Source organism: Morus notabilis, unplaced genomic scaffold (assembly GCF_000414095.1).
Source record: "Morus notabilis unplaced genomic scaffold, ASM41409v2 Scaffold1639, whole genome shotgun sequence".
NCBI lineage: Eukaryota > Viridiplantae > Streptophyta > Magnoliopsida > Rosales > Moraceae > Morus > Morus notabilis.
In genome coordinates this window covers 76,424-99,708 of record NW_010366354.1, presented here as the reverse complement: position 1 = coordinate 99,708, position 23,285 = coordinate 76,424, and the positions used below count along the sequence as shown (strand labels likewise).

Below are 23,285 nucleotides of genomic sequence, written 5' to 3'. Positions count from 1 at the left end.
CAGGAAAGCACTGAGCCTGCGTTTAGTCACTGCATAACGCATTAAAAGACTTGGCGTTATGGTGGTGGTCCTTTTTAACAGGAATTTTTGCCCCTCATACTAAGCGGGAAAAGCCATATATTTATATATGTATTTACTTAATCGGTTTTCTCTCTCTAAAATGAACGACAGACATCATTGCTCTATTTCAGAGGCCAAAGGATATGGCAAGCAATCATTCACGATCTTCTACCTAAAGGTTTAGGAATGGCCCGCAAGGTAAAAAAAATAAAAAAAATAAAAAAAAAGTCCCATCCTCGTAGTTTTTGTTTACAGCTTGCATGCACACAAATACTTGTACAATTTAGTTTAGCAAAGAAGTTGTCAATAAATCTATAAACTAAAAAGTGATCTGATACTATTTTAGTATCTTATATATATATATATATATATATATCTACTCTAGGCTTTGTTATCAGGCTGCTCTGCTGGGGGTTTGGCTTCGTTTTTGCATTGTGACAATTTCACCAAGTATTTGCCAGCAAATGCCAGTGTAAAATGCTTGAGTGACGCCGGATTTTTTCTAGACGCGTAAGTTCTTTCCTTCTTTCTCAAGTCACTTGCGTTTACTGTTTTGCGTATTTCCATTTTTAATGTTGCGTTTTTTTTTTTTTTTTTCTTCAGAAGAGACATAAGTTTGAACCATACTATGAGGTCTTTCTATAAAGATTTAGTTTCTCTACAGGTATCCCTTCTTTTATCTTACGAGAGTCGCGTAGGAACAACCCAACTTTTACGATTGATGAAATTTAAGGCCTGTTTAATTCGTTGATTCGAGTTGAGATATGACTTTATGTGAGAGCTTTTTACTGTAGCAAAAAAGTTAGATGTGACTGTTTTTTAAGAGCTTTTTACTCTAGCAAAACTTGATTTTTAAACTCGAATCAGTGGAATAAACGGGACCTTAGTGAACATGTGAATTTTTGAACTAACTAGAGTTATTGGTGTATTCTTAAACTAAGTGACATGCCTCTGATCATTACGTAATCTGGAAATTAAGAAGCAAAAAGCTCTTAAATCATAAGGCTCTAGGGATGTTCCTCTTGCAAAATTTTCACCATAAGTAAGTGAGAATCATTTGCGATTATCAGTACACAAACCGTTAGATTAGGGACGCAAATCTAAGATAAAACTAGGGGTACTATTGCACAAATTTATCTAGATCACATTTTAGGATTGTATTCTCTCTTGTTCTTCTTATGTGTATATGCGTAAATACATTTATATTCACATATCAGACGATTACATGACAGGGAATAGAGAAGAATCTGGACAAGAACTGCACAAGTTCCTTCAAATTTCCGGACTTGGTATTATTTCCGCTGCATATTGGATCCTTGGCTATAAACTGAATCCCTTGATCATATGATCTCATTTTTTCTAATGTCTGTCTTATTCTTGGGGCAGTGCTTCTTCCCGCAGTATGCGTTGAGATTCATTCAGACGCCTTTTTTTATTTTGAACTCGGCATACGACGTGTTCCAAGTACTAATATTCTCCATGCTTTTCAAGTCGTTTAATTAACTTCCACTTAGCTTGTAAGAATTGCGAATAATTCCGGCATTTGTAACGTTAACAGTTCCATCACGGGTTGGTGCCACCTTCTGCTGATCCGCACGGGCATTGGAATCATTGCAAGCTCAATCCCGCAGCATGTGATGCTAACCAAACAGCCATATTACAAGGTTTGTTATTCGATTCCTTGCAATTTTAGCGTTCAATGTTCGTAGTTCAAGCTTCATCGGCCGTGTTTAGAATTGATCCCGTTTTTATTTTTCATTATTTAAAAAAAAAAAAAAACGAGAAACAGCGTTTGGCGTAATAAAGACAAAAAAGGAAATAAAAATGATTTTTTAGTTTAATATAAAATAAGAGAGAAATGAAAAACGACTTTTAATCGTTTTTCATTTTTTGTTTTCATTTTTTTCTCTCTCGCGTAGAGAGAAAGAGATAGAGACATTAATTGATTTTTTTATACTGAAAATAATCTCTTGATAAAACTACCAAACGCATTTTCAAAAATAATTTCTGTCTGAGATTGAAAACGTTTTTATTTTTATTTTCATACAAAAAAATAAAATCATTTTAAAACGAATTTTAAACACATCCATTTATTGAGGCAATAAATAAGCGTAGAATTTGTTCAGGCAAATTACCAAGCACTATATACAAGTTACCATCTAGTCTTTACATATTTTAGGTTGTGTTTTGTTTTTCAGGTTTTAGGCGAGATATGATTGTTTCTCTATTTTCATTCTTCGAATGCTCGGAAAGAGGAGGAATGTACATCAATTCTTGCTTTGCTCATTGCCAAAGTGAGTCACAAGACACGTGGTTTGGGATTGATTCCCCAAGAATACACAACAAGGTACTGACGTTGCGTTTAGTCATGTGTAAAACATCATTGTTTGCCGTGTTTGAAATTATTTTTATTTTTATTTTTTATATTTTTTTAAAAAATAAAAATAAAAATAATTTTGAAACGACGTTTGACACAATTAAAGACAAAAAATATAAATGAAAATAATTTTTTAATGTAGTATTTATATTAAAAGTAATATCTTAATAAAACTACAAAACACATTCTTAAAAATAATTTCTGTCTGAAATTAAAAACCCGTTATCTCACAACTTTTAGTTGCAGGAAAACGCTATTTTCTTTATTCTTAGCCAACAAAAAAATGATTTGGGACCTAAGCCAACCAGAATTTCTTCTCATTGATCGTTTAGATTAGATTCTAGAATAGTTCATACAACTCACGTAAAATTAGTCCGATATGGGTGGTCCCATGTACCAAAATAACACATGGGACCCACTTTATATCATTATGGTACTGAGAACTATTAATACCATTTATAATTAGACTCATTTTATTTTTACGATTGCTGGACTTTTGAACTTACGTATTGTAATTTGTTGTGCTTCTCTTCAAAGTGATGAATGTTCTGACATAAAAGTATTAATTAAGGACATTTTCTTGTAATTTATTATGGTAATTTGTCACAAGTTCCTAATTAGCTAGTAGATTCAGCGGTCTTTTAATTGCAAATATGCTGAATATAAACTCTTGACCATGTGTATTAGACCATTGCGCAAGCGGTTGGAGACTGGTACTTTAGCAGGAGGGTGACCAAGGAGATTGATTGTGCTTATCCATGTGACACCACGTGCCATAACCTCATACCTTAGGCTCAGGTAATAATAATACCGTATTTAGAATTGATCCCGTTTTTATTTTTTTTTATTTTTTTGAGATAAAAAATGAAAATGAAAACGATTTTTTGATTTAGTATAAAATGATAGAGAAATAAAAAATAATTTTTAGTTATTTTTTATTTTTTATTTTCATTTTCTTCTCTCTCGAGCACAGAGATATATATATTAATTATTTTTTTTATACTGAAAATAATATCTAGATAAAACTACCAAATGTATTTTTAAAAACTATTTCTGTCTGAGATTGAAAACGTTTTCATTTTCATTTTTATACAAAAAATAAAATTATTTTGAAACGAATTCTAAACGCGCTCAATACACGGCCCGTTTAGTTTGCTGATTTAAGTTTTTAATTCGAGTTGAGAAGTGATTTTATGTTAGACCTTTTTACTGTAGTAAAAAAGTTAGATGTGATTGTTTCTGAAAGGTTTTTACTGTAGCAAAACTCGAATTCTAAATTTAAATCAATGAAATGAACGGGGTATTAATTTGTCTTTATTTTTGGGTAATCAGGGATTTATGAATTTGTTTTGTTGAAACAACTTTGGATATATTTCTTCACGGACTGAGACGGAAAATGGTACTGCAGGTTTCTTTTCTGTTGAAGTTCAAAAACTAGGTGGAACAGAATAACAATTTGTTTGTTTTGTTTTTGTTTTTTTTTTTTCCTCTCATGAAGCTTCTTTAATTCTGAAAAAGAAGCTTTATCAATGAATGTTTTTGATTCTTTGGAAGGGAACAACAAAATACACACTGATACATGTATAGCACCAAATTTATTCTACAAAAGATGAAAATGACATGTATTGAATCTAATATTCTTTTTTTTACCAAGAAAAGTTCAAGCAATAAAATCCAGATTCATTTATTTTGCACCTGTTCTCCGGTTCATTTTCAACTGTAACGCGTTGCTGCTATGCTAAGCTACAATTTATTCCTTTCCGACCCAAAAAATAAGATGCAATTTGTTCCTAGTACTGATTAAACAGCTACACAAATTATTATTTTATTACCTTCAAAAGTTAAAACCTCAACAAGGCAACTTGGACCATAAGATTCAAATATGCCTAATTCTAAACTTTTCTAATTTTGTTTTGTTTTGTTTTTGTCAAGACAAGTTGTACTAGAAACAGGAACGCGCAAAATTGAAAGGGAGAAAAGAAAAACTTGGACTATAAGATTCAAATATGCCTAATTCTAAGGGTGTGTGTGGAACTCATTTAAAAATGATTTTATTTTTTGTATAAAAATAAAAATGAAAACGTTTTCAATCTCAGACAGAAATAAAAAATGAAAATGCGCTTGGTAGTTTTTTTAAGAGATTGTTTTTAGTATAAAAAAATCTATTAATATTTCTCTCTCTCTACTCGAGAAGGGAGAAAACGGAAACAAAAAATGAAAAACGACTAAAATTCATTTTTCATTTATCTCTTATTTTACACTAAACTAAAAAATCGTTTTTATTTCTGTTTTTTATTAAGTATACCAAACGCCGTTTTTCTTTCATTTTTATTTTTTCTTTCTTAAAAAACGTGAAAAATAAAAATGAAGACAACTTCAAATACACCCTTAACTTTTCTAATTTTGTTTTGTTTTGTTTTTGTCAAGACAAGACAATTGAAAGGGAGAAAGGAAAAACTTCCAAACCATGCAATTCTTCATTGTATGTTTATTATTTTTTTTTAGGGTAACCTTTACTTATCTTCGTTGATTACACCAACCAATCACCGCTTCCTTTTTTTTTTTTCCCAACTTTTTTAAAGTTCGTCATTATTGCACTCCGGCAAGAGAACAAGAAAGGAGCCATCATCTAACCCTTTCCTCATATTTGAAAATGGTACTGACTAATACCAATGGTTAATTATAATTACATTGTAAAAAGAGTAAATTTCTTTTTTTTTTAATGAAAAAGCACTTCATATAAAATAGTAAACTTTCTATTGGTCCTTGGTTGATTAACATCCGATGTTGAAAAATCATTAGGAGACCCCTCATTAAAAAATGACTCGATATCACTTCCTAAAAAAATGAATCATAATTTCTTTTGGGATCAAGATTGATCATCAACTTTTTTTTCCCCCTAAAACAATCTTACAAAAAAATTCTCCTTTTTTAAAAAAAAAAAACGATAAAAAAAAAACTGACCGTTGAAAACAAATCCCGTATTTTCCATTTCGGCATTTCCTGATTCCTCCTCTCTCCAACAAAAAAAAGGGGAAAAAAACCATTTATAGGAGCTTGCCGATATTTTCCACATTTAAAAGGCTAAAATATCTGTGCCCTCAAGTACTTGGGCCCACCCACAGGTGCCGTATGAACTCACATTTAATGATCTATTTAATTCGTTAATTTAAGTTGAGACGTAATTTTATGTGAAAATTTTTTATTATAATAAAAAAATTTAAATATAATTATTTTAAATTTTTTTTATTATAATAAAATTTAAATCAGTAAAATAAACGTGACTTAAATATTCGACAAAACCACCCAGACAAGTCCAGTAATTTCACCGCACAAAATCCATCACCCCACCCAAACCATAGCCAACCAAACCCGCCCATCTCATCCTTCAACTCCCAAAGCACCGCTCTGCTTAGCTGCCAGAGTCGGAGCACTTCCAAGCCCAACACCTTAACACCACGTCCGTCACCCAAACCTTAAGTTACCAAAACACCCCTACCAAGTCACTGGCCCCACACGAATTATAGAAAAAAGGTTTCGAAAAAAATGCAACACGGGGGGTTATTAATAGTCAAATTACCGTCAGTACCCCCGTCACCGCTGACTCTTTTACCGCCACATTTGTCGCTTTTTATAAACCGACCCAATACGCGAAGACGAAGAAACGGTGAGTGGAGAAGAAGACCAGGTAGAAGCAGAAGCAGTAGCAGCAAGAGGAGTAGAAGTAGTAGTAGTAGTGGTGGTGGTGGTGGTGGTGGTAGTGACAGTGTTAAGGTTTGGGCAATGCCTGGCTGTGGTGGTGGAGACGATAATGGTTCGCTGCGGAAATTCAAGCTGAGCGAGTCAACGTTCCTGGCTTCCCTCATGCCTAAGAAGGAGATTGGCGCCGATCGCTTCCTCGAAGCTCACCCCCACTACGACGGCCGCGGCGTCGTCATCGCCATTTTCGGTACTCTCCGATCGATGCATTCTCTCTCTCGACAAGTGAAAATGAGACGAGATATATATATATATATTTTTTTTTTCGGTTTCGGAGAAGTTGAGGAAGAGAACAGAAGAGTGAGGAAAGTTTTGTTTCGGATTGATTTTTTTATTTTTTATTTTTTATATTTTGGAGTATGATTGATTGATTTTAGATTCTGGAGTGGACCCGGCGGCGGCTGGATTACAAGTTACGTCAGATGGGAAGCCGAAAATCCTAGATATATATATATATTTTTTTTTTCGGTTTCGGAGAAGTTGAGGAAGAGAACAGAAGAGTGAGGAAAGTTTTGTTTCGGATTGATTTTTTTATTTTTTATTTTTTATATTTTGGAGTATGATTGATTGATTTTAGATTCTGGAGTGGACCCGGCGGCGGCTGGATTACAAGTTACGTCAGATGGGAAGCCGAAAATCCTAGATGTCATTGATTGGTAGCTTCGATTAGTAACTAATTGAGCATAAAGTTCATCTTTTGAAATGGGAAATGGGTACTTAGCCGGATAAATTTTTCACTTTTCAGCACCGGGAGTGGAGATATTGATACTTCGAAGGTGGTTAAGGCCGATGCGAATGGCTGTATCCGGGGAGTTTCAGGTTAATTTGATGAATTTTAACCAATGATTTGTTTTCTTTTAGAATTTCAGTGCTTTATTTATATGATAATATATGAACTATTGGAGTCCAAGCAATCATGCTACTGTGTTTTGTTTATTTTAAGTTTTTTTACTATGTTTTTGTTTCGTTAAAATGTTATGCTCTGGTTTTGATCAAGTTTTCAAATAGGGGCTTCTTTGGTTGTCAATTCTTCATGGAAGAACCCGTCTGGCGAATGGCATGTGGGTTATAAATTGATATATGAATTGTTTACGGATAAATTGACTAACCGTTTGAAGGTAATTAGCATAATCATTTTCATTTCATGATCCACAGATGAACATCACTAGATATCTCAAGAATCATAAAGTTTTATGATTACATTTTCTGTCTTTATTTTTATTTGTTCCTTGACAGGAGGAGAGAAAGAAAAAATGGGATGAACAAAATCAGGAAGAAATTGCTAAGGCCGTTAAGCGTCTTGATGAATTTGATCAGGTTTCTGAACATCCTGTCTTTTAGTTTCACGCTTGACTGGTTAAACGTGCATCGGATCTGAAAGTGCATATCAATGGGGCATTATCTGTTTTTCGTTTTGAAATTTATTAAGAATGTATTTTGACCTTTTTTTTTTGTTTTGTTTTGTGTGTGTGTGTGTGTGTGTGTGTGTGTGGTGGGGGTGGGTGTGTTGCTGGATTTAAGTCTAATTAGTATATCAAAATCTCTGTCTTTCTTATGTGCAGAATTATCACCCATCAACTCGCCCTTTTTCTAGTACTTTCACTTTTTATTTATTATTGATTTCTGTATTAGTCTTGGTACTCAGTTTTATTGTTTTTCAAACTCCACTGCTTTAGCTGAATAGTATTTATGTTGTCTCTTTGTAGTACCAGTAAGGTGGACTGCTGGAGAGATTTTGACTTTTGATTAGGACATTACCTGTGGATTTCAAAGTTTTGGCTAACAGCATCTTGAACTTTTGAAACTGTTGATCTATCATTGTTGTCAAGATCTCAAATGAACTGTGTCTACAAATTTGTGTCCTTGTTGTTTGGTTGAAACCGAAGGAAAATATTAGTCAAAATGTATTGTCTGTTCATTCATACTAAGGGCCCGTTTAGTTCGCTGATTCGAGTTTTTAATTTGAGTTGAGATGTGATTTTATGTGAGAGCTTTTTACTGTAACAAAAAGGTTAAACGTGACTGTTTGTGAGAGCTTTTTACTGTAGCAAAACTCGAATTCTAAACTCGGATCAGCGAAATGAACGGGGCCTAAATAATATCTCGTATCATAAAAGTGACTCTCATGACCTATCGACCTTATTACATGAGGTGGTGGAAGTGCTTAGGAACTTATGTAAGCAATCCATAAGTTATCCTGACTAACTAAAGTAGAAAAAATGACCTGTTATTGATGCTTGCATGGCATTTGAACATGTAGTTAAGGTTTTTTAGATGTCTATATTGAAGTTTGATTTGTTATGATTTTCTATTTACAGAAACACGTCAAAACTGATGATATAAACCTGAAAAGAGTCCGTGAGGACCTCCAGAACAGAGTTGATTATCTGCGAAAGCAAGCTGAGGTAAGGTCCCAAATTATCACTTACGGTTGTTGAATTCCGTTTCTGCTCTAATGTTTGATATTTTTTATGTTCTAGAGCTATGATGACAAAGGGCCTGTTATAGATGCTGTTGTCTGGCATGATGGAGAAGTATGGAGGGTTGCCTTGGACACACAGAGTCTTGAGGATGACCCAGATTGTGGAAAACTTGCTGATTTTGCGCCCCTTACCAATTTTAGGTATCTGCTTCTTAGTGACATTATATGCTTAATTCTCCCCAGATGTGAATGAAGCAGGGAGAATATTGAAAGATATTTTATATTAGAAAATCTAATTGTATGAGAATATTTAGTCTTGTGAAGGTGTTGATCATGCTGATCAGTTGAAACTTCCTCCTTGGAATATGATATAGTTTTTGCCTTTTATTTTTAATCTAGAAAGTTGAGTTTGTTTCTTGGAAAGATAATCAAAAGAGAGAAGGTCAGGAAGATCATATATTTGTGGCCCCTGAAAATATATTTCAAAGCATGCATGAAAAACATGTCTTTCCATTGTGTTATTGAGGTGTTTTTTCTTTTTAAATATTTTCACTCTCTAAATGTTGCATTATTTAGTTGATCATGGAGCTTCGGATAAGTGTTTAACTGATTATGTAAAACTACCCATACAGGATTGAACGGAAGTATGGTGTGTTTAGCAAATTAGATGCATGTACCTTTGTTGTTAACGTGTATGATGAGGGCAATATCTTAAGTATTGTAACAGATAGCTCCCCTCATGGGACTCATGTTGCTGGTATCACTAGTGCTTTCCATCCAAAGGTACAATGAATTTTGTCTGTTTGCCATAGTATTTTGTATGATAAAAAATATCTCCGTCTTGATTTATGTGGTGGATATTAGGAGCCATTGTTGAATGGAGTTGCACCTGGGGCACAATTGATATCTTGTAAAATTGGTGACTCACGCTTAGGTTCAATGGAGACTGGAACTGGTCTAACTCGAGCTTTGATAGCTGCTGTTGAGGTGATAAGCACTTCGTTTTGTTTTGATTTGAAATTTTGAGATTACCAACATTTGTTGATGATGTGCGTTTTTACTTGTTTAGGAATCAGCGTTATTAGTTGCATGCATGTGTACCTTTGTGCATGAGCGGATGCAAAAGCGCGTGCACGAGCGCGTGTAAAATGCATAGGAAACTTCTGGTGTTTGATCTAAATAATTTTTTGATGGCTCTTATACTCGTTCCTTTTGCAGCATAAATGTGATCTTATCAACATGAGTTATGGGGAACCTACTTTGCTACCAGACTATGGGCGCTTTGTTGACCTTGTTAATGAAGTAACATTCATGGATCTGTGATTTTGGCTGAGATGATTATCTTATTTTTCCATCTATTAACTTTCACTCTCTCAAACATGCTATTTGACATTCTTGGTTAGGTTGTAAACAAGCATCGTCTGATATTTGTGAGTAGTGCTGCTAACAGTGGTCCTGCTTTGAGCACTGTTGGAGCACCTGGTGGTACCACTTCCACCATTATAGGAGTTGGCGCGTATGTCTCCCCAGAAATGGCTGCTGGTGCTCATTCTGTTGTTGAGCCTCCACCTGAAGGGATAGAATATACTTGGTAAGTACACCTCAATTCTCTGATTTTGGCCCATAAATATAGATATTTAAGCTCTGCTGCCTTGGGATGCGTTTCTGGTTTGATTCTGAACTATAAATAATATGCAGGTCCAGTCGAGGACCAACTGCTGATGGAGATGTTGGTGTTTGCATAAGTGCTCCTGGCGGGGCTGTTGCTCCTGTTCCTACATGGACCCTCCAGCGTCGTATGCTCATGAATGGAACATCAATGTCCTCCCCATCTGCTTGTGGTGGAATTGCATTGCTTGTAAGCGCACTGAAGGTATGCATTGTTGGTGTATTTGTCATGTTTGTTGAGACCGTTATCTCTACTTTGTTTTTTCTTTGATTCCATATGCTGAATCTATTGAATCCTTTGCAGGCTGAGGGTATCCCTGTCAGTCCTTACAGTGTACGGAAAGCTCTTGAAAATACATGTGTTTCTATAGGTATTTTACCAGAAGATAAATTATCCACTGGAGAAGGACTTATGCAAGTTGACAGGTTCGCGTTTGTGCTCTGGACCTTCTAAATTGAGCTTTTTGGAATTTGAACTTATTTGTACATCTTGTTGAGTCACAGGGCACATGAATATTTACGACAGTCCAGGAATATACCATCTGTTTGGTATCAAATAAAGGTAGCTCAATCTGGAAAATCAAGTAAGTTTAGCATGATCCATCTTTTCTTGTAATAAGAACTAAAGGAGTTGCTGTTGACTATCACGTCCCTGATATTTGCTAGATTATGTAATATGCCTAACATAATTTCTTGTATGTTATAATACTTTTCTCATAATCTGTATTCTGAATGGCTAAAAATGTGTGAATTTTTCTTTTGTTATGGCGCTGTCTTGGATAGAATTGTTACCCTTATTATCATTATTATGATTTTTTTACAAAATTTTTGTACCAAGTCCACAGAGCCGACGTGTCCTGCACTGAGTTGGTTATTTACAAGCTCCTCTTACGTTCAACCTATGTTGAAGGAAAAATGTTGAGTGTTGAATTTATGTTGTTGATTTAACTGCAGCTCCTGTATCACGAGGTATCTATTTAAGAGAGCCCAGTGCTTGCCAACAGTCTAGCGAGGTAACATTGTTGATCAAATTTTTGGACTTTGAGAGTGATTTTGTATTCTAGCATGCATAATCAAAATTTATTTATTTTTCCTTAATACATGCCTGGTAGCATGCTTTTAATATCATTTCTTTCATACATTGAATTATTCATCCAAAATGACATCAGCTACAGCTTTTATAATTGGTGAGAGTTTGCAGTTACATCCTATATATATCACTCTGTCATTCTGCATGGCTGTTCAGATTGTGGTTTCTTCCCTGGCTTAGTTAGTGGTGCATTTATTCTCTCTCGGTTTTTCTAATGAAGGCTTTACAAAGCTTTTCTTTTGGCTTTTAACTGAAATTTATTCTACTCTAATTGGTGTTCATTTATTCTTGGCAGTGGACAGTGCAAGTTGAACCAAAATTTCATGAAGATGCAAGTAATTTAGATGAATTGGTTCCTTTTGAGGACTGCATTGAGTTACATTCAAGTGATCAAGCGATTGTGAGGGCTCCAGAGTATCTTCTTCTTACACATAATGGGCGTAGCTTCAAGTTAGTTACCACTCTTTAACATATGATTTCTTATTTACATGTTGGCATATATGTTCAAAACTGGTATATTTTTCTTGTTATTGTTTGTCCATATAATGAAGCTTCTAGCAAGCCATATTAATCCTTATATCATTGTCTTAACAACTGTAATTAGAACAAACCACAACATCAGTGGTTCAGCCCATTCGTGCATCTTCATGCAGACACATTTATTTTTGGCGTTTGAAGTTGATGACAGAGTTTTATTTATTTATTTTCGAAGGATTTCATGCTACAAAGAAAAGATGCAAATGGGCTGTGAATTGAGGTCTACTGGGGTCCCGTAGTTCTAGTTGTAGAAATAGTTCTTTAAACGTGGGTTTTGAGGTCATCTCCGGCCTAATGCTTGAGATTATGCTGATTGTATGAAGTAGGTTAATGAAATGTCCCTTTAAGCTATTTGTCTTTTAACTTAAATGGCTAATGTGGTATATTTTCTTTTCTTTCCTTCTATCGAGTATTCTCATTTATATTTTGTTGTAGTCAGTGCTCTTCGGTTTTATCAAGCCACACCTAATACTATTTGTATTTTACATGTTCTGATGCATTTCTTCCCCCCTTCTCCAGTGTAGTAGTGGATCCTACCTATCTTAGTGAAGGACTGCACTATTATGAAGTCTATGGGATTGACTGTAAAGCACCCTGGCGGGGTCCTCTTTTTAGAGTACCAATTACCATAACCAAGCCTAAGGCTGTAATCAATCGTCCCCCAGTCGTCACATTTTCTAGGATGTCTTTCATACCAGGTATATAGTGCTGATTGGCTTTATGTTCTTTTTCTCATAGCCTACATTTTTATTCTTCGATGTTCCATTGTGCAATTTGCTCATTCTGTGGGAAGCATTGGATATCTGGTCTTCAGTTTTGAGACCTGATACCTCCTCTTTCTTTGAAATTCTACTTGGTTAGGCCGCATAGAGAGGAAATTCCTAGAGGTCCCTATAGGTGCTACTTGGGTTGAAGCAACCATGCGAGCATCTGGCTTTGATACAACTCGTAGATTTTTTGTCGACACTGTCCAGGTATAGGTGTAAAGATCATTTTTTTATGATGTTCTAGTTTTGCTCTAACAAGTCCATTGCCTGCTTTGTTCAGCTTTGCCCCCTGAAAAGGCCTATTAAGTGGGAGAGCGTTGTAACATTCTCTTCTCCTTCTGCCAAAAACTTTTCCTTTCCTGTTGTAGCTGGTCAGACAATGGAATTAGCTATAGCTCAGTTCTGGTCTAGTGGCATGGGAAGCCATGAAACAGCTATTGTAGATTTTGAGGTGTGGTTCTTGTTTTGTTTGATTGTTTGTTTTTGTTTTTGTTTTGCTTTTTGCTTTTTTTTTTTTGTTTTTTTTTTTCAATTTAAATTCATCTCAGCTAATAGTGACATGTTATACTTTGTAGACTGATAAATTTCATCTTTAGCCGTCCGATACATTTCAATTTCAGTATTTTGAGGCCTTGTTCAATCAAGTAAAAAAAATGGATTAGTTACTGGTAAAGGTCTTCGGCTTTAGAACTATTCTCTTTCTAACATAAAAATTTGCATTTATGTTATGTGCAAATAAGAAAGGGATTTTAAGGGTTTTTTTTTTTTAATCAATTTTGTGTTTCCGTGTTTACCAAATGTTTATAAGATTTCATAATTTTCTTTCACTCTGATTTTGGTTGATTCTTTCTGTTTTATTTATATTTTCCCAATCGAATCAGATATCAGGACTTAGTGTCCCTACATGTGGTGTTACGATTTATGTTTCATGTTTAGATTGCATTTCATGGAATTAACATCAATAAGGAGGAAGTTTTACTTGATGGAAGTGAAGCCCCAGTTAGAATTGATGCTGAAGCTCTAATTGTATCTGAAAAACTTGCACCTGCTGCCATTCTAAACAAGGTTAAGTTAGTCCATAGATTATTTTGTTGTTTTATTCTAGTGCAGTTGTTTGTGCTCTAATAGAGGAAAATTCCTTTCTCTTTTGTCCATTCTGCAGGTTAGAATTCCATACCGTCCAATTGAAGCTAAGCTTTCGACTCTTGCAGCAGATCGGGACAGACTACCCTCAGGCAAACAAACTCTAGCACTGAAATTAACGTGGGTCATTGTTTGATTTTATTTATTTACTTCATTTGGTTAACTTATTCTTACAACACTTAGGGTCTGCTTGGTAGGGAGGATGGAAGGAGGGAGGGATTGGAGGGTGGAAAGTAAGAATTAACGTTGTTTTGTTGGATGGATGGACGGGAGGAGGGGGAGGAGCTAGGGATTGAGAATCCTTTGGGGCCCACAAAAACTTATCCTCCCATCATGTGATGGATTGGAGTGGGCTGGAGAAAAAAGATCTCGCACTTCCCATATTAACCTTGTACACTTCCAAATTTCCCAAAAGAATCTCAATATTTTAAGGGTTAATCTCACAAATGGTCCCTGAGGTTTGACCTCAATTCCACTTTGACCCCCAACTTTTAAAACGTCCCACAATTAGTCTTTGAGGTTTTACTTTGTTTTAGTTTTGATCCTTCTATTAGCTAAGTGTTAAATATTTGATGGAATATATTGAAATTAGGGATCAAAATTAGAAACGTCTAAAAGTTTAGAGACTACAACAATACAAAAAATAAAAATTAATCCATAAGTCCCTAAAAGTTAGTTGTTTTTAACTTTGGTCCTTAATTTACAGAGATTTCATCAAATATTTAAGACCTAGTTAACGGAAGGACCAAAACTGAAACAGAACAAAATGCCAGGGACCAACTGTGAGACGTTTTAAAAGTCAGGGACTAAGTGGGATTGAGGGTAACCTCAGAGACGATTTGTGAGATTAACTTAGAATGCCTTGAAAGTCCCCAGTGAACCACGTTAGTGAAACTTTGTTTCCTAACAAAATAAAATAATATTAATCCTAACATCACAACAATAAAATATATTATATGCAATATTTACACACTAACGTACAGTATATACACATTTATATAGATACTATACATATATACATATATACAAACAATCTGTATTAACATCCCATCATCAACAATTTATATTAACTTTTTGACCGCCTATTGATTAAAAAAAATCAAATTAGTATTTAGAGAATAAAAAATAAAACAAATCTAATTATTTCTACTATCTATGACAAGGGGGAACTCGGAATTTTACTAATAAAATTAAATCCATCCCTCCTTTCTTTTCAATACCAATCAAGAGAATAAACAATCACAATCTTTCCTTCCTATCATACCAAAACTTAAGAGGATATTCGCAATCCGTCCTCCCTTCCTTCCAACTCCCCTTCCCTCATCTCCAATCAATCCATCCCTCCTACCAGACGGACCCTTAAGGATGCGTTCTAATGTGAAAGGGAAAGGGAAAAGGAGAAGTGTGACCCCTTACCATTTACTCGTGTGCCCACTTATAAAATTAGGAATGGTAGTTTTGTCGGCCCCATGCAATATAGGGAACGAGAAATGGGAATACCTGATCCTTGCACACCCCCAATATTGATTCTCAATTAAGGGAATGAATGCCAAAGTTACTTATATATTCGATGATTATCTAATTGTGCAAAGGACATTTTAGTAATTACATTGATACGATTCTTATACCTCAGTTCAGTAAACAGTAGAAACGGAAAGGGATTTTCCCATTCCACCTTCTAATAAGGAAATCAATATGATCCTTATTCTTATTCCTTTACTTTTATTTCCAAACCCATTACATTCCATTATGGTTTGGTAAACACGATTCTCTTGCTTCTTCTTTTCTACAGTTACAAGTTCAAATTAGAAGATGGAGCTGAAGTAAAACCTTCCATTCCATTACTCAACGATCGTATATATGACACTAAGTTCGAGTCTCAATTTTATATGATTTCTGACCCAAACAAGGTACTGTTTACCAATCAATTTCTCTAAGATATGAATTCTACGGTTGCTCATCCTTTCAATTTTGCCAAAGATGGATTTACCTATTCAAATCCATCTCGAAATGTTAGTTTTTTGTCTGTACAAACAGAAAATGGTCTGCATTAGATAGTGATGTATCCATCTCCACGGCTATTTAAGGTAGCACAATTTTTTGTTTCGTTTTGTCTTTTCCGATTATAGCGTGTACATGCGATGGGTGATGTCTATCCAAATTCTTCAAAACTTCCCAAGGGAGAGTACAACTTACAGCTATATTTAAGGTATATTCTTCCTTTCACAGCACAAAACTAGGACACGAGCCAATATTAAACTGCTACAAGACTCTTTTGCTGTTTTGATTTGATCGTCAATTTAGTCTAAATTTATGACGTTAATTTTTTCAAAGGATTCTTGAGTACCACCTATTGTCATTAACTACTTTCTTATCTCTCTCTCTCTCTCTCTCTTTCTTTTTTTTTTTTTTTTTTATACCTACCCTGGCTTGTTTATGAGTGTGGAAGTCGATTGATTATTAAAAGTTTTTTCTCCATCTTTTTTCTTGTTGCAGGCATGACAATGTTCAATATCTGGAAAAACTGAAGCAGTTAGTGTTGTTTATTGAAAGAAATTTGGAAGAGAAGGTAGGTACTCTAGGATAGATAATTCTCTTTTTGATATTTTCTAGGACGCTTTCAGGAAAAGGTTTATAATCTTACATTTGTAAATTATGCATTATTTTGTCTTCTGATTTCTCAGTTTTCATGTACAAAAATTAGAATCATTTCTTTTCTTTCCATCTGGTTATACAGAAATCCATAACCCTTACTGTGAGACATACGAGTTAAAAATGTCAATATAGGTTATATCTTATTATCAGTGAAGCATTTGTACACTGATTGCCTCTAAAGAACTCTTCTTCTTTCTATCTCATACAGGAAGTACTTCGATTGAGCTTTTTCTCTCAACCTGATGGCCCTTTGATGGGAAATGGTAGTTTCAAATCATCAGTTTTGGTTCCTGGGTATGTCTCTTAACAACCTATTTGTATAATTCACTTTTATATATTTTTTACAATTTCGTACTGAATAAATATTGGTATCTCATGGGTAGGGAAAAAGAAGCATTTTATGTCGGCCCACCATCTAAAGACAAGCTTCCGAAGGTATTATAATCTCTGCAGTTTTCTCTTAAGGTATTATAATCTCTGCAGTTTTCTCTTAGATGAAAGTGCAATAGTCTTCATAACACTTGTGAAGTTTCTGCAGAGTTGTCAGCAAGGATCTGTATTGTTGGGAGCAATCTCATATGGAAAGCTATCATACTTTGGGGATGGAGAGGGGAGAAACCCAAGAAAGAACCCCGTCTCTCATCAAATTTCTTATATAGTGCCACCAAATAAGGTTGTAAGAGATCGGCTTTTATAATTATGCCACAGTTCATTTTGTTTCTGTCTTAAGATATCATCATATATGTGCTAATGTGACTGACGGCATTATTTTGACTGATGGCACTATTCTTCTAATCTAATCAAAGTTCCTGTCCATATTTTCTTCGACAGCTTGATGAGGACAAGGGAAAAGGTTCTTCTCCAACTTGCACCAAATCTATTCCTGAACGCATAGAAGAAGAGGTGTGAGGGCATCCATTAGAGTAATATTTTTAAATGATATTTTGTTTGCATTTTTTTTTCCTATCACGGGTAGGAAAAAAAGGAGAAGGTTTCTTATAGGTCTTGGTTCGAACATATTTCCATATGTCAACCTTCTTAAGACATTTACCTAAATGATTGTTCAACAATTATGTTATAGTAAAGGGAAAAAAATAAAGCTCTCTTATCAATAATGAAGAAAGCTCTCTTTCTTATCAATAATGACAATTTATATTCTTTCTACAAGGTTCGAGATGCCAAGATAAAGGTTCTTGCGAGCCTAAAGCAAGACACAGACGAAGAACGCTCAGAATGGGAAAAGTTCTGTGTCTCACTGAAGGTTGAATCTATATTATCATGACTTATGATATAAATTAAATGTTTATCCTTTGATCAAAAATTGTCTGTTTGGCCACTGATGATCTTTAGTTAAGCTTACTTTCCTCCGCTCTGTACGGTTAAGATTTGTTTAGAATTTTCAAACACGGGTCAAGTATGCGGTTAGGTCTGATATGAGATTCGGCTTGTTCTTTTGGAGTTTAACTTGAGTATAATTCTTGAGTTGAATTTGAGTTATAACTTGAGTTGAACTTGTAACTTGAGTTTGCGTTTGGTTGTTTACATTTGAGTTATGGTTTGAGATAAGAATCTTTTTGAGTTTGTATTTGAGTAAGTCAAAACTTGAATTTGTATTTAGATAGTATTTTAATAAAAACTCAATGCTGATGAAAAATTTTAATAGGGTATATGGGTCGGGTTTTATTCGTCTTTTCGTTGTCAACGCATAGAAAAAAAAAATCATCTCAATCAGAATTAAAACGAAAAAGTTATAGCATTTTTAAGAATAGAAAAAATACTGTTCATTAATTTGAGTTCGAGTTTCTGAACTCGAGTTGAAGGGGAAACTTGAACTCGAGTTTTAGTCCTAAACTCGAGTTTGAACTCGAGTTTAAACTTAAAAGAACATGAACTCGAATAAAGTTGTAACTCGAGTTGTCTTTTTTTGAGTTTTTCACTCAAAAGAACAAGCCCTTACTTTTTTCAGTTTGAATATCACAGTTTGAAGAAGAAAACGATCTGCTTCAGTCTTTTGAAATTTAAGTATCTGTATTTAAAATTTAGGGCTTGTTCTTTTGGAGTTTAACTTGAGTATAATTCTTGAGTTGAATTTGAGTTATAATTTGAGTTGAAGTTATAACTTGAGTTTGTGTTTGGTTGTGTACATTTGAGATAAGAATCTTTTTGAGTTTGTGTTTGAGTGAGTCAAAACTTGAATTTATATTTAGATAGTATTTTAATAAAAACTCAATACTGATGGAAAATTTTAATAGGGTATATGAGTGAGGTTTTATTCGTCTTTTCGTTGTCAATGCATAGAAAAAAAATCATCTCAATCAGAATTAAAACGAAAAAGTTATAGCATTTGTAAGAATATAAAAAACACTGTTCATTAATTTGAGTTTGAGTTTCTGAACTCGAGTTGAAGGGGAAACTTGAACTCGAGTTTTAGTCCCAAACTCGAGTTTGAACTTGAGTTCAAATTCGAGTTCAAACTTAAAAAAACATAAACTCAAATAAAATTGTAATTCAAGTTGCATTTTTTGAGTTTTTCACTCAAAAGAACAAGCCCTTAGTGTTGTTAGTATGCACGAGCTGTTGAAACTCATGTGTACCTTCTATTATCTGGCAGTCTGAATATCCAGATTACACTCCACTTCTTTCAAAGATATTGGAAGGTTTGCTTTCTCGAAACAATATTGAGGATAAAATCTCCCACAATGAAAAGGTCAGTCGCTTGTGTGTTAGCATATGACCCTTTAGTATAATTGGATTTACAGAGAATTAAGTTCCTAATCTACCATTTACTTAATTTTGATTCACTAGTTATCTGAGTTCTTCCGTGCAGGTTATTGCTGCATCAAATGATGTTGTGGATAGTATTGACAAAGAGGAGTTAGTAAATTTTTTTGCTCTGAAAACTGATCCTGAAGATGAGGAGGCAGAGGTATGTGTCTGCTTCTGAAAAGAAAAATATCTGTGGGATTCTCTTAAGAGAGTCAAATTCCAATATTTTGCATTTTTCTTAGTTTCCAGATTGGTTTTATTTAGCAGTTGTTTTTCTTGCAGAAAACCAGGAAAAAGATGGAGACCACCCGTGATCAGTTAGTAGAAGCATTCTACCAGAAAGGATTGGCATTGGCGGAAATTGAATCTTTAGAGGTTGGACCAGTTTATATCCGTTTCTAGTACTTTCATCATTCCATGCTTGATGCAAACGTTTTATACTTGCAACAAGAGAAAATATAAGATGATTGATAAGTGACATAGCAATCACAAATGTTTTTGGAATTGTGAAAAGTTTTACAATTGGAATTGCCATGAACATGTAAATCATAAGAAAAGTTACATTTAATAATATATAAGAGAATGAAAATTTTAATTTTTTTTTATAACTAAATTGAATCTTTAGAGTTTGGACCAGTTTATATCCGTTTCTAGTACTTTCATCATTACATGCTTGATGCTAACCTTTTGTACTTGCAGCAAGAGGAAATATAAGATGATTGATAAGTGACATAGCAATCACAAATGTTTTTGGAACTGAGAAAAGTTTTACATTTGGAATTGCCATGAACATGTAAATCATAAGAAAATTTGCTTGATAATAGTATATAAGTGAGTGAAAATTGTTGAGTCATTTTATATAAATAAATAGTTAATTTAGGAGATACTCTGTTTTCCGAGGTGAAATTGGAGTGTAGTTCTCATTGACCTCCTCCCATGTTCTGGTATAATACTAAGATATGTTCCCAAATTTGTTCTGATATTTTGTTACTCCATATATGAATTAACACGCATTGCTTTCTAAACCATGAGAGATCATGAGTTCCTAATACATTGGTGCACTTTCTGGATGCAATTACTAACCAAGCTCAGTGGATGTAGGATTTTAGGTTCATTTCTTCATAACTTAGCCGGAGTGCTGATGAGTATTCCCAATAAATATTTAGGAACAATCAAACTATAGATAGTTAAAAAATGATAGGCATAAAAAGCTAGGATGTTAGATAATTAAATAAATGGGGACCGGATAACTGGATTAAATAAATGAGAGGACCAACTAATTGGAATTGGAAAATAAATGACAGGACCAACTAACTGGATTAATTTACGGAAACTAAATAACTGAAAATAAAATGGGGGCCAATTGACTGGAGAATAACAAAATTTAAATGAACATAAAATAAATTGCTAAAAAAATAAAGTGCTAAAAAGTAAAAAGAAATATAAAGAACTAGAACATTATTGGAGACAAATAAGAATACAACACAAACGTAAGTTGCAGTTTGGGGTTGTAGTTCAATAGCCTTTGCATTTGAGAGAAATTTATGTACTTTGAAGGAAAATAGAGGAAGGAAGAAAGAAATTGAGAGCAAAAGAATAGGTCAATGGCTATGTAGGAAAAGAGAGAGGAAGGAGATGATATGTAAAATCCGGATTTAGAAAGTGATTAAAATGAAAATAGGAAACAAGAAAATTTTTGGATCCTATTTTTAGAAGAAAAGAAATAGAAAGAGACTTCATGTATTATGAGAGAATGGGAGAATGGCTGAATTACTATTGCTGGAATGTGTCTCCATAATGGCTGTGTAGGCTAGCATTTGTGGAAGCTCCTTCACCTAGAAATCTTCCAAAAAGCCCATTGATTCAATGGGCATTTGCTAAATTTAGTGAGGGAATTCCATAAGAAATGGTTGCTGCCACATTGCATTGTTGCCGTCCTTCTGGAAGCAAGCTTTGGACACCTTTCCTTACCATTTACCAAGTGTCCTTTTTTAAGCTTCTAACATCTGTTCTTGTATACAGACAGCCACCGGTTTTAAGTTTGAAAACCACCACCCTCTTTCTGTAATTCATTAACCGGTATATAGACACATAATTTAAAAATAACATAAATTTTATCCCAAAATACCCCGTTTTAGTGCATATAGTTCTTGAAGTATTTGCCAGATAGTTCTGATCCAATCAGTATGCCTGAATTGTCTTTAGTTGAGACTAAAACCTACTTACTATTAACTCACAGGCTGAGAAGAGTAAAGATTTGGTTGCATCTGGAGCAAAGGATGCGGAGAAGACTGTTGATCGTTCTGAACCAGACTCTGGTGACCAGCCTGACCTGTTTGAAGAGAACTTCAAAGAACTGAAGAAATGGGTTGATGTGAAGTCTAAATATGGAACCCTGTTAGTGATACGTGAAAGACGTTGTGGAAGGCTTGGAACGGCACTGAAGGTATTTTTTTTCTTGCCAGTCTTGCGTATTCTAATACACTATACCACACCTTATCTTACCGATAATAGTACGCAATGGATAGAACATTTAAACCTGAAGTCAATTATTATAATTATTTTTTGGGGTGAGAACCGTGGTTAGCCTTCTTGCCAATGTTAAATCATTAACCGTTAGGCTCATAGACAGAGTTTATTACCCTTGACACACTGTTTATCCTGTTTCAACGAGTTTATCACAGTTCTATGTAAATTGTAATAAACAACTTTTAAAGATTTGTGATCTTTGCAAACACATCATTCTCCTGCTACTCTCATTGGAAAGTATATTCTTTATTGAGAAAAGGGGCATTTGTAACCCTGTGGGCTTTCATGGTCAAACCCGGTGGTTCATGTAGCCTTTGCTTTGAAATGATTAGATTCAAACCTGAAATATATATTTTTTTTCATTACATATATTAGATTTTGCTAATGACTCACTTTTTATGACCGGCTTCACACTTCCTGGCGTAGGTGGCGAATGATTTGATTCAGGATAATGGGGAGCCTCCCAAGAAGAAGCTGTTTGAGTTAAAGCTCTCTTTGCTGGAGGAGATTGGTTGGTTGCATGCGGTGAAGTACGAGAAAGAGTGGATGCACGTGCGCTTCCCCGCAAACCTACCACTTTTTTAAACATTTGCTCAATTATATTTGAGTCGCGTAATCATTCAATAAGCGGCTCAGGTGCTAGGTCCATTTTACTATTGGTTTCTTCAAGGATAGTTGTTATCATAACAAGTGAAAGCCCTCTCTTTTGGTACTCTTCGTTGTCTTTAAAAAAAAAACCCAAAGATTAGCGTACTTGATAATCATTTGATAATGATCTGGTGCTATAATGCTGAAATCGTAATAATAAGTTTATGGTTCATGGTAAACCTTCGCATAATTAGTTAGTTATTATTATTATTATATATATATATTTTTTCTGTTCCTTTGCTCCAAATGTGATCTTATTTTCTTGTCAAAACCCGAAATTGCTGGATGTGTGAATGAATGCGTTAATAGGATTTTCCCTTTGACTTTTCTTTTACATGGTTCACTCCTTGTATATGCTTGCGTTTCATGCAGGTAAAGAGCTATAACATCTAATAGTGTTCATAAGTGGATCTGTTAATGGCCGATTTGGTAAGGAGATTCGTATTCTGATTCGAATTACGGTTTATGATTCGTACAATATTTTCTCTTATAAAAAATACACATAAATAAAAAATAATTCTAATATTATGATTCTAGATGTTAGAATGATGACATTCCAACCAACAACTGGGTCTTTTGAGAGAGAGAGAGAGAGAGAGTTAGAATGATGACATTCCAACCAACAGCTGGACCCTTTGAGAGAGAGAGAGAATTAGAATGAAGACCTTCCAACCAACAGCTGGGCCCTTTGAGAGAGGGAGGGAGAGAGAATTTAGATAAATTCAGAAGAATTTTGTTGGTTTTAGCGGAAAGTGTTGTTTGAATTTGACGGCTCGATTACTTTCCTAACAAAGGGGGAACAAAAAAGAAATAAAACATGTTTTGTTGGGAGGAAGGCTCTCTTTCCTGCAATCCCTTTCTTTC

At 34.5% G+C, this 23,285-nt stretch overlaps 2 protein-coding genes across 2 annotated transcripts in view; both read left to right on the top strand.

Annotated features, from left to right (window-relative positions):
- The window catches only part of LOC21389932 (pectin acetylesterase 9), a 7,958-nt gene extending 3,933 nt beyond the window's left edge, over positions 1–4,025 (top strand). The window contains exons 5-13 of the mRNA XM_024173431.1: positions 172–258; positions 446–570; positions 664–724; positions 1,293–1,349; positions 1,447–1,524; positions 1,619–1,724; positions 2,259–2,407; positions 3,125–3,235; positions 3,846–4,025. Coding sequence (XP_024029199.1) covers positions 172–258; positions 446–570; positions 664–724; positions 1,293–1,349; positions 1,447–1,524; positions 1,619–1,724; positions 2,259–2,407; positions 3,125–3,229 — 768 coding nt within the window. The 3' untranslated portion in view covers positions 3,230–3,235; positions 3,846–4,025. The remainder of the gene's footprint in view (positions 1–171; positions 259–445; positions 571–663; positions 725–1,292; positions 1,350–1,446; positions 1,525–1,618; positions 1,725–2,258; positions 2,408–3,124; positions 3,236–3,845) is intronic.
- Positions 4,026–5,866: 1,841 nt separating this feature from the next.
- On the top strand, positions 5,867–22,587 carry LOC21389931 (tripeptidyl-peptidase 2). Its single transcript, XM_010110045.2, has 34 exons — positions 5,867–6,386; positions 6,774–6,852; positions 6,942–7,015; positions 7,205–7,314; positions 7,433–7,513; positions 8,515–8,601; positions 8,677–8,819; positions 9,251–9,401; positions 9,483–9,605; positions 9,837–9,920; positions 10,022–10,209; positions 10,317–10,491; positions 10,591–10,712; positions 10,791–10,870; positions 11,241–11,299; positions 11,672–11,826; positions 12,433–12,611; positions 12,775–12,887; positions 12,961–13,131; positions 13,617–13,745; positions 13,843–13,943; positions 15,616–15,733; positions 15,953–16,032; positions 16,320–16,392; positions 16,687–16,772; positions 16,862–16,913; positions 17,017–17,151; positions 17,310–17,381; positions 17,647–17,739; positions 19,090–19,185; positions 19,306–19,404; positions 19,527–19,619; positions 21,484–21,690; positions 22,200–22,587. The coding sequence occupies exons 1-34, from the start codon at positions 5,984–5,986 to the stop codon at positions 22,356–22,358; spliced, it is 4,170 nt and encodes a 1,389-aa protein (XP_010108347.1). The 5' UTR covers positions 5,867–5,983; the 3' UTR covers positions 22,359–22,587.
- The last annotated feature ends 698 nt before the right edge of the window (positions 22,588–23,285 follow it).

Coding starts and splice junctions, on each gene's coding strand:
- LOC21389931 (XM_010110045.2), top strand. CDS start 5,984: ATGCAACACGGGGGGTTATTAATAGTCAAATTACCGTCAGTACCCCCG. Junction 9,402..9,482: donor CTAGTGCTTTCCATCCAAAG/GTACAATGAATT, acceptor GGTGGATATTAG/GAGCCATTGTTGAATGGAGT. Junction 16,773..16,861: donor TCATCAGTTTTGGTTCCTGG/GTATGTCTCTTA, acceptor TCTCATGGGTAG/GGAAAAAGAAGCATTTTATG.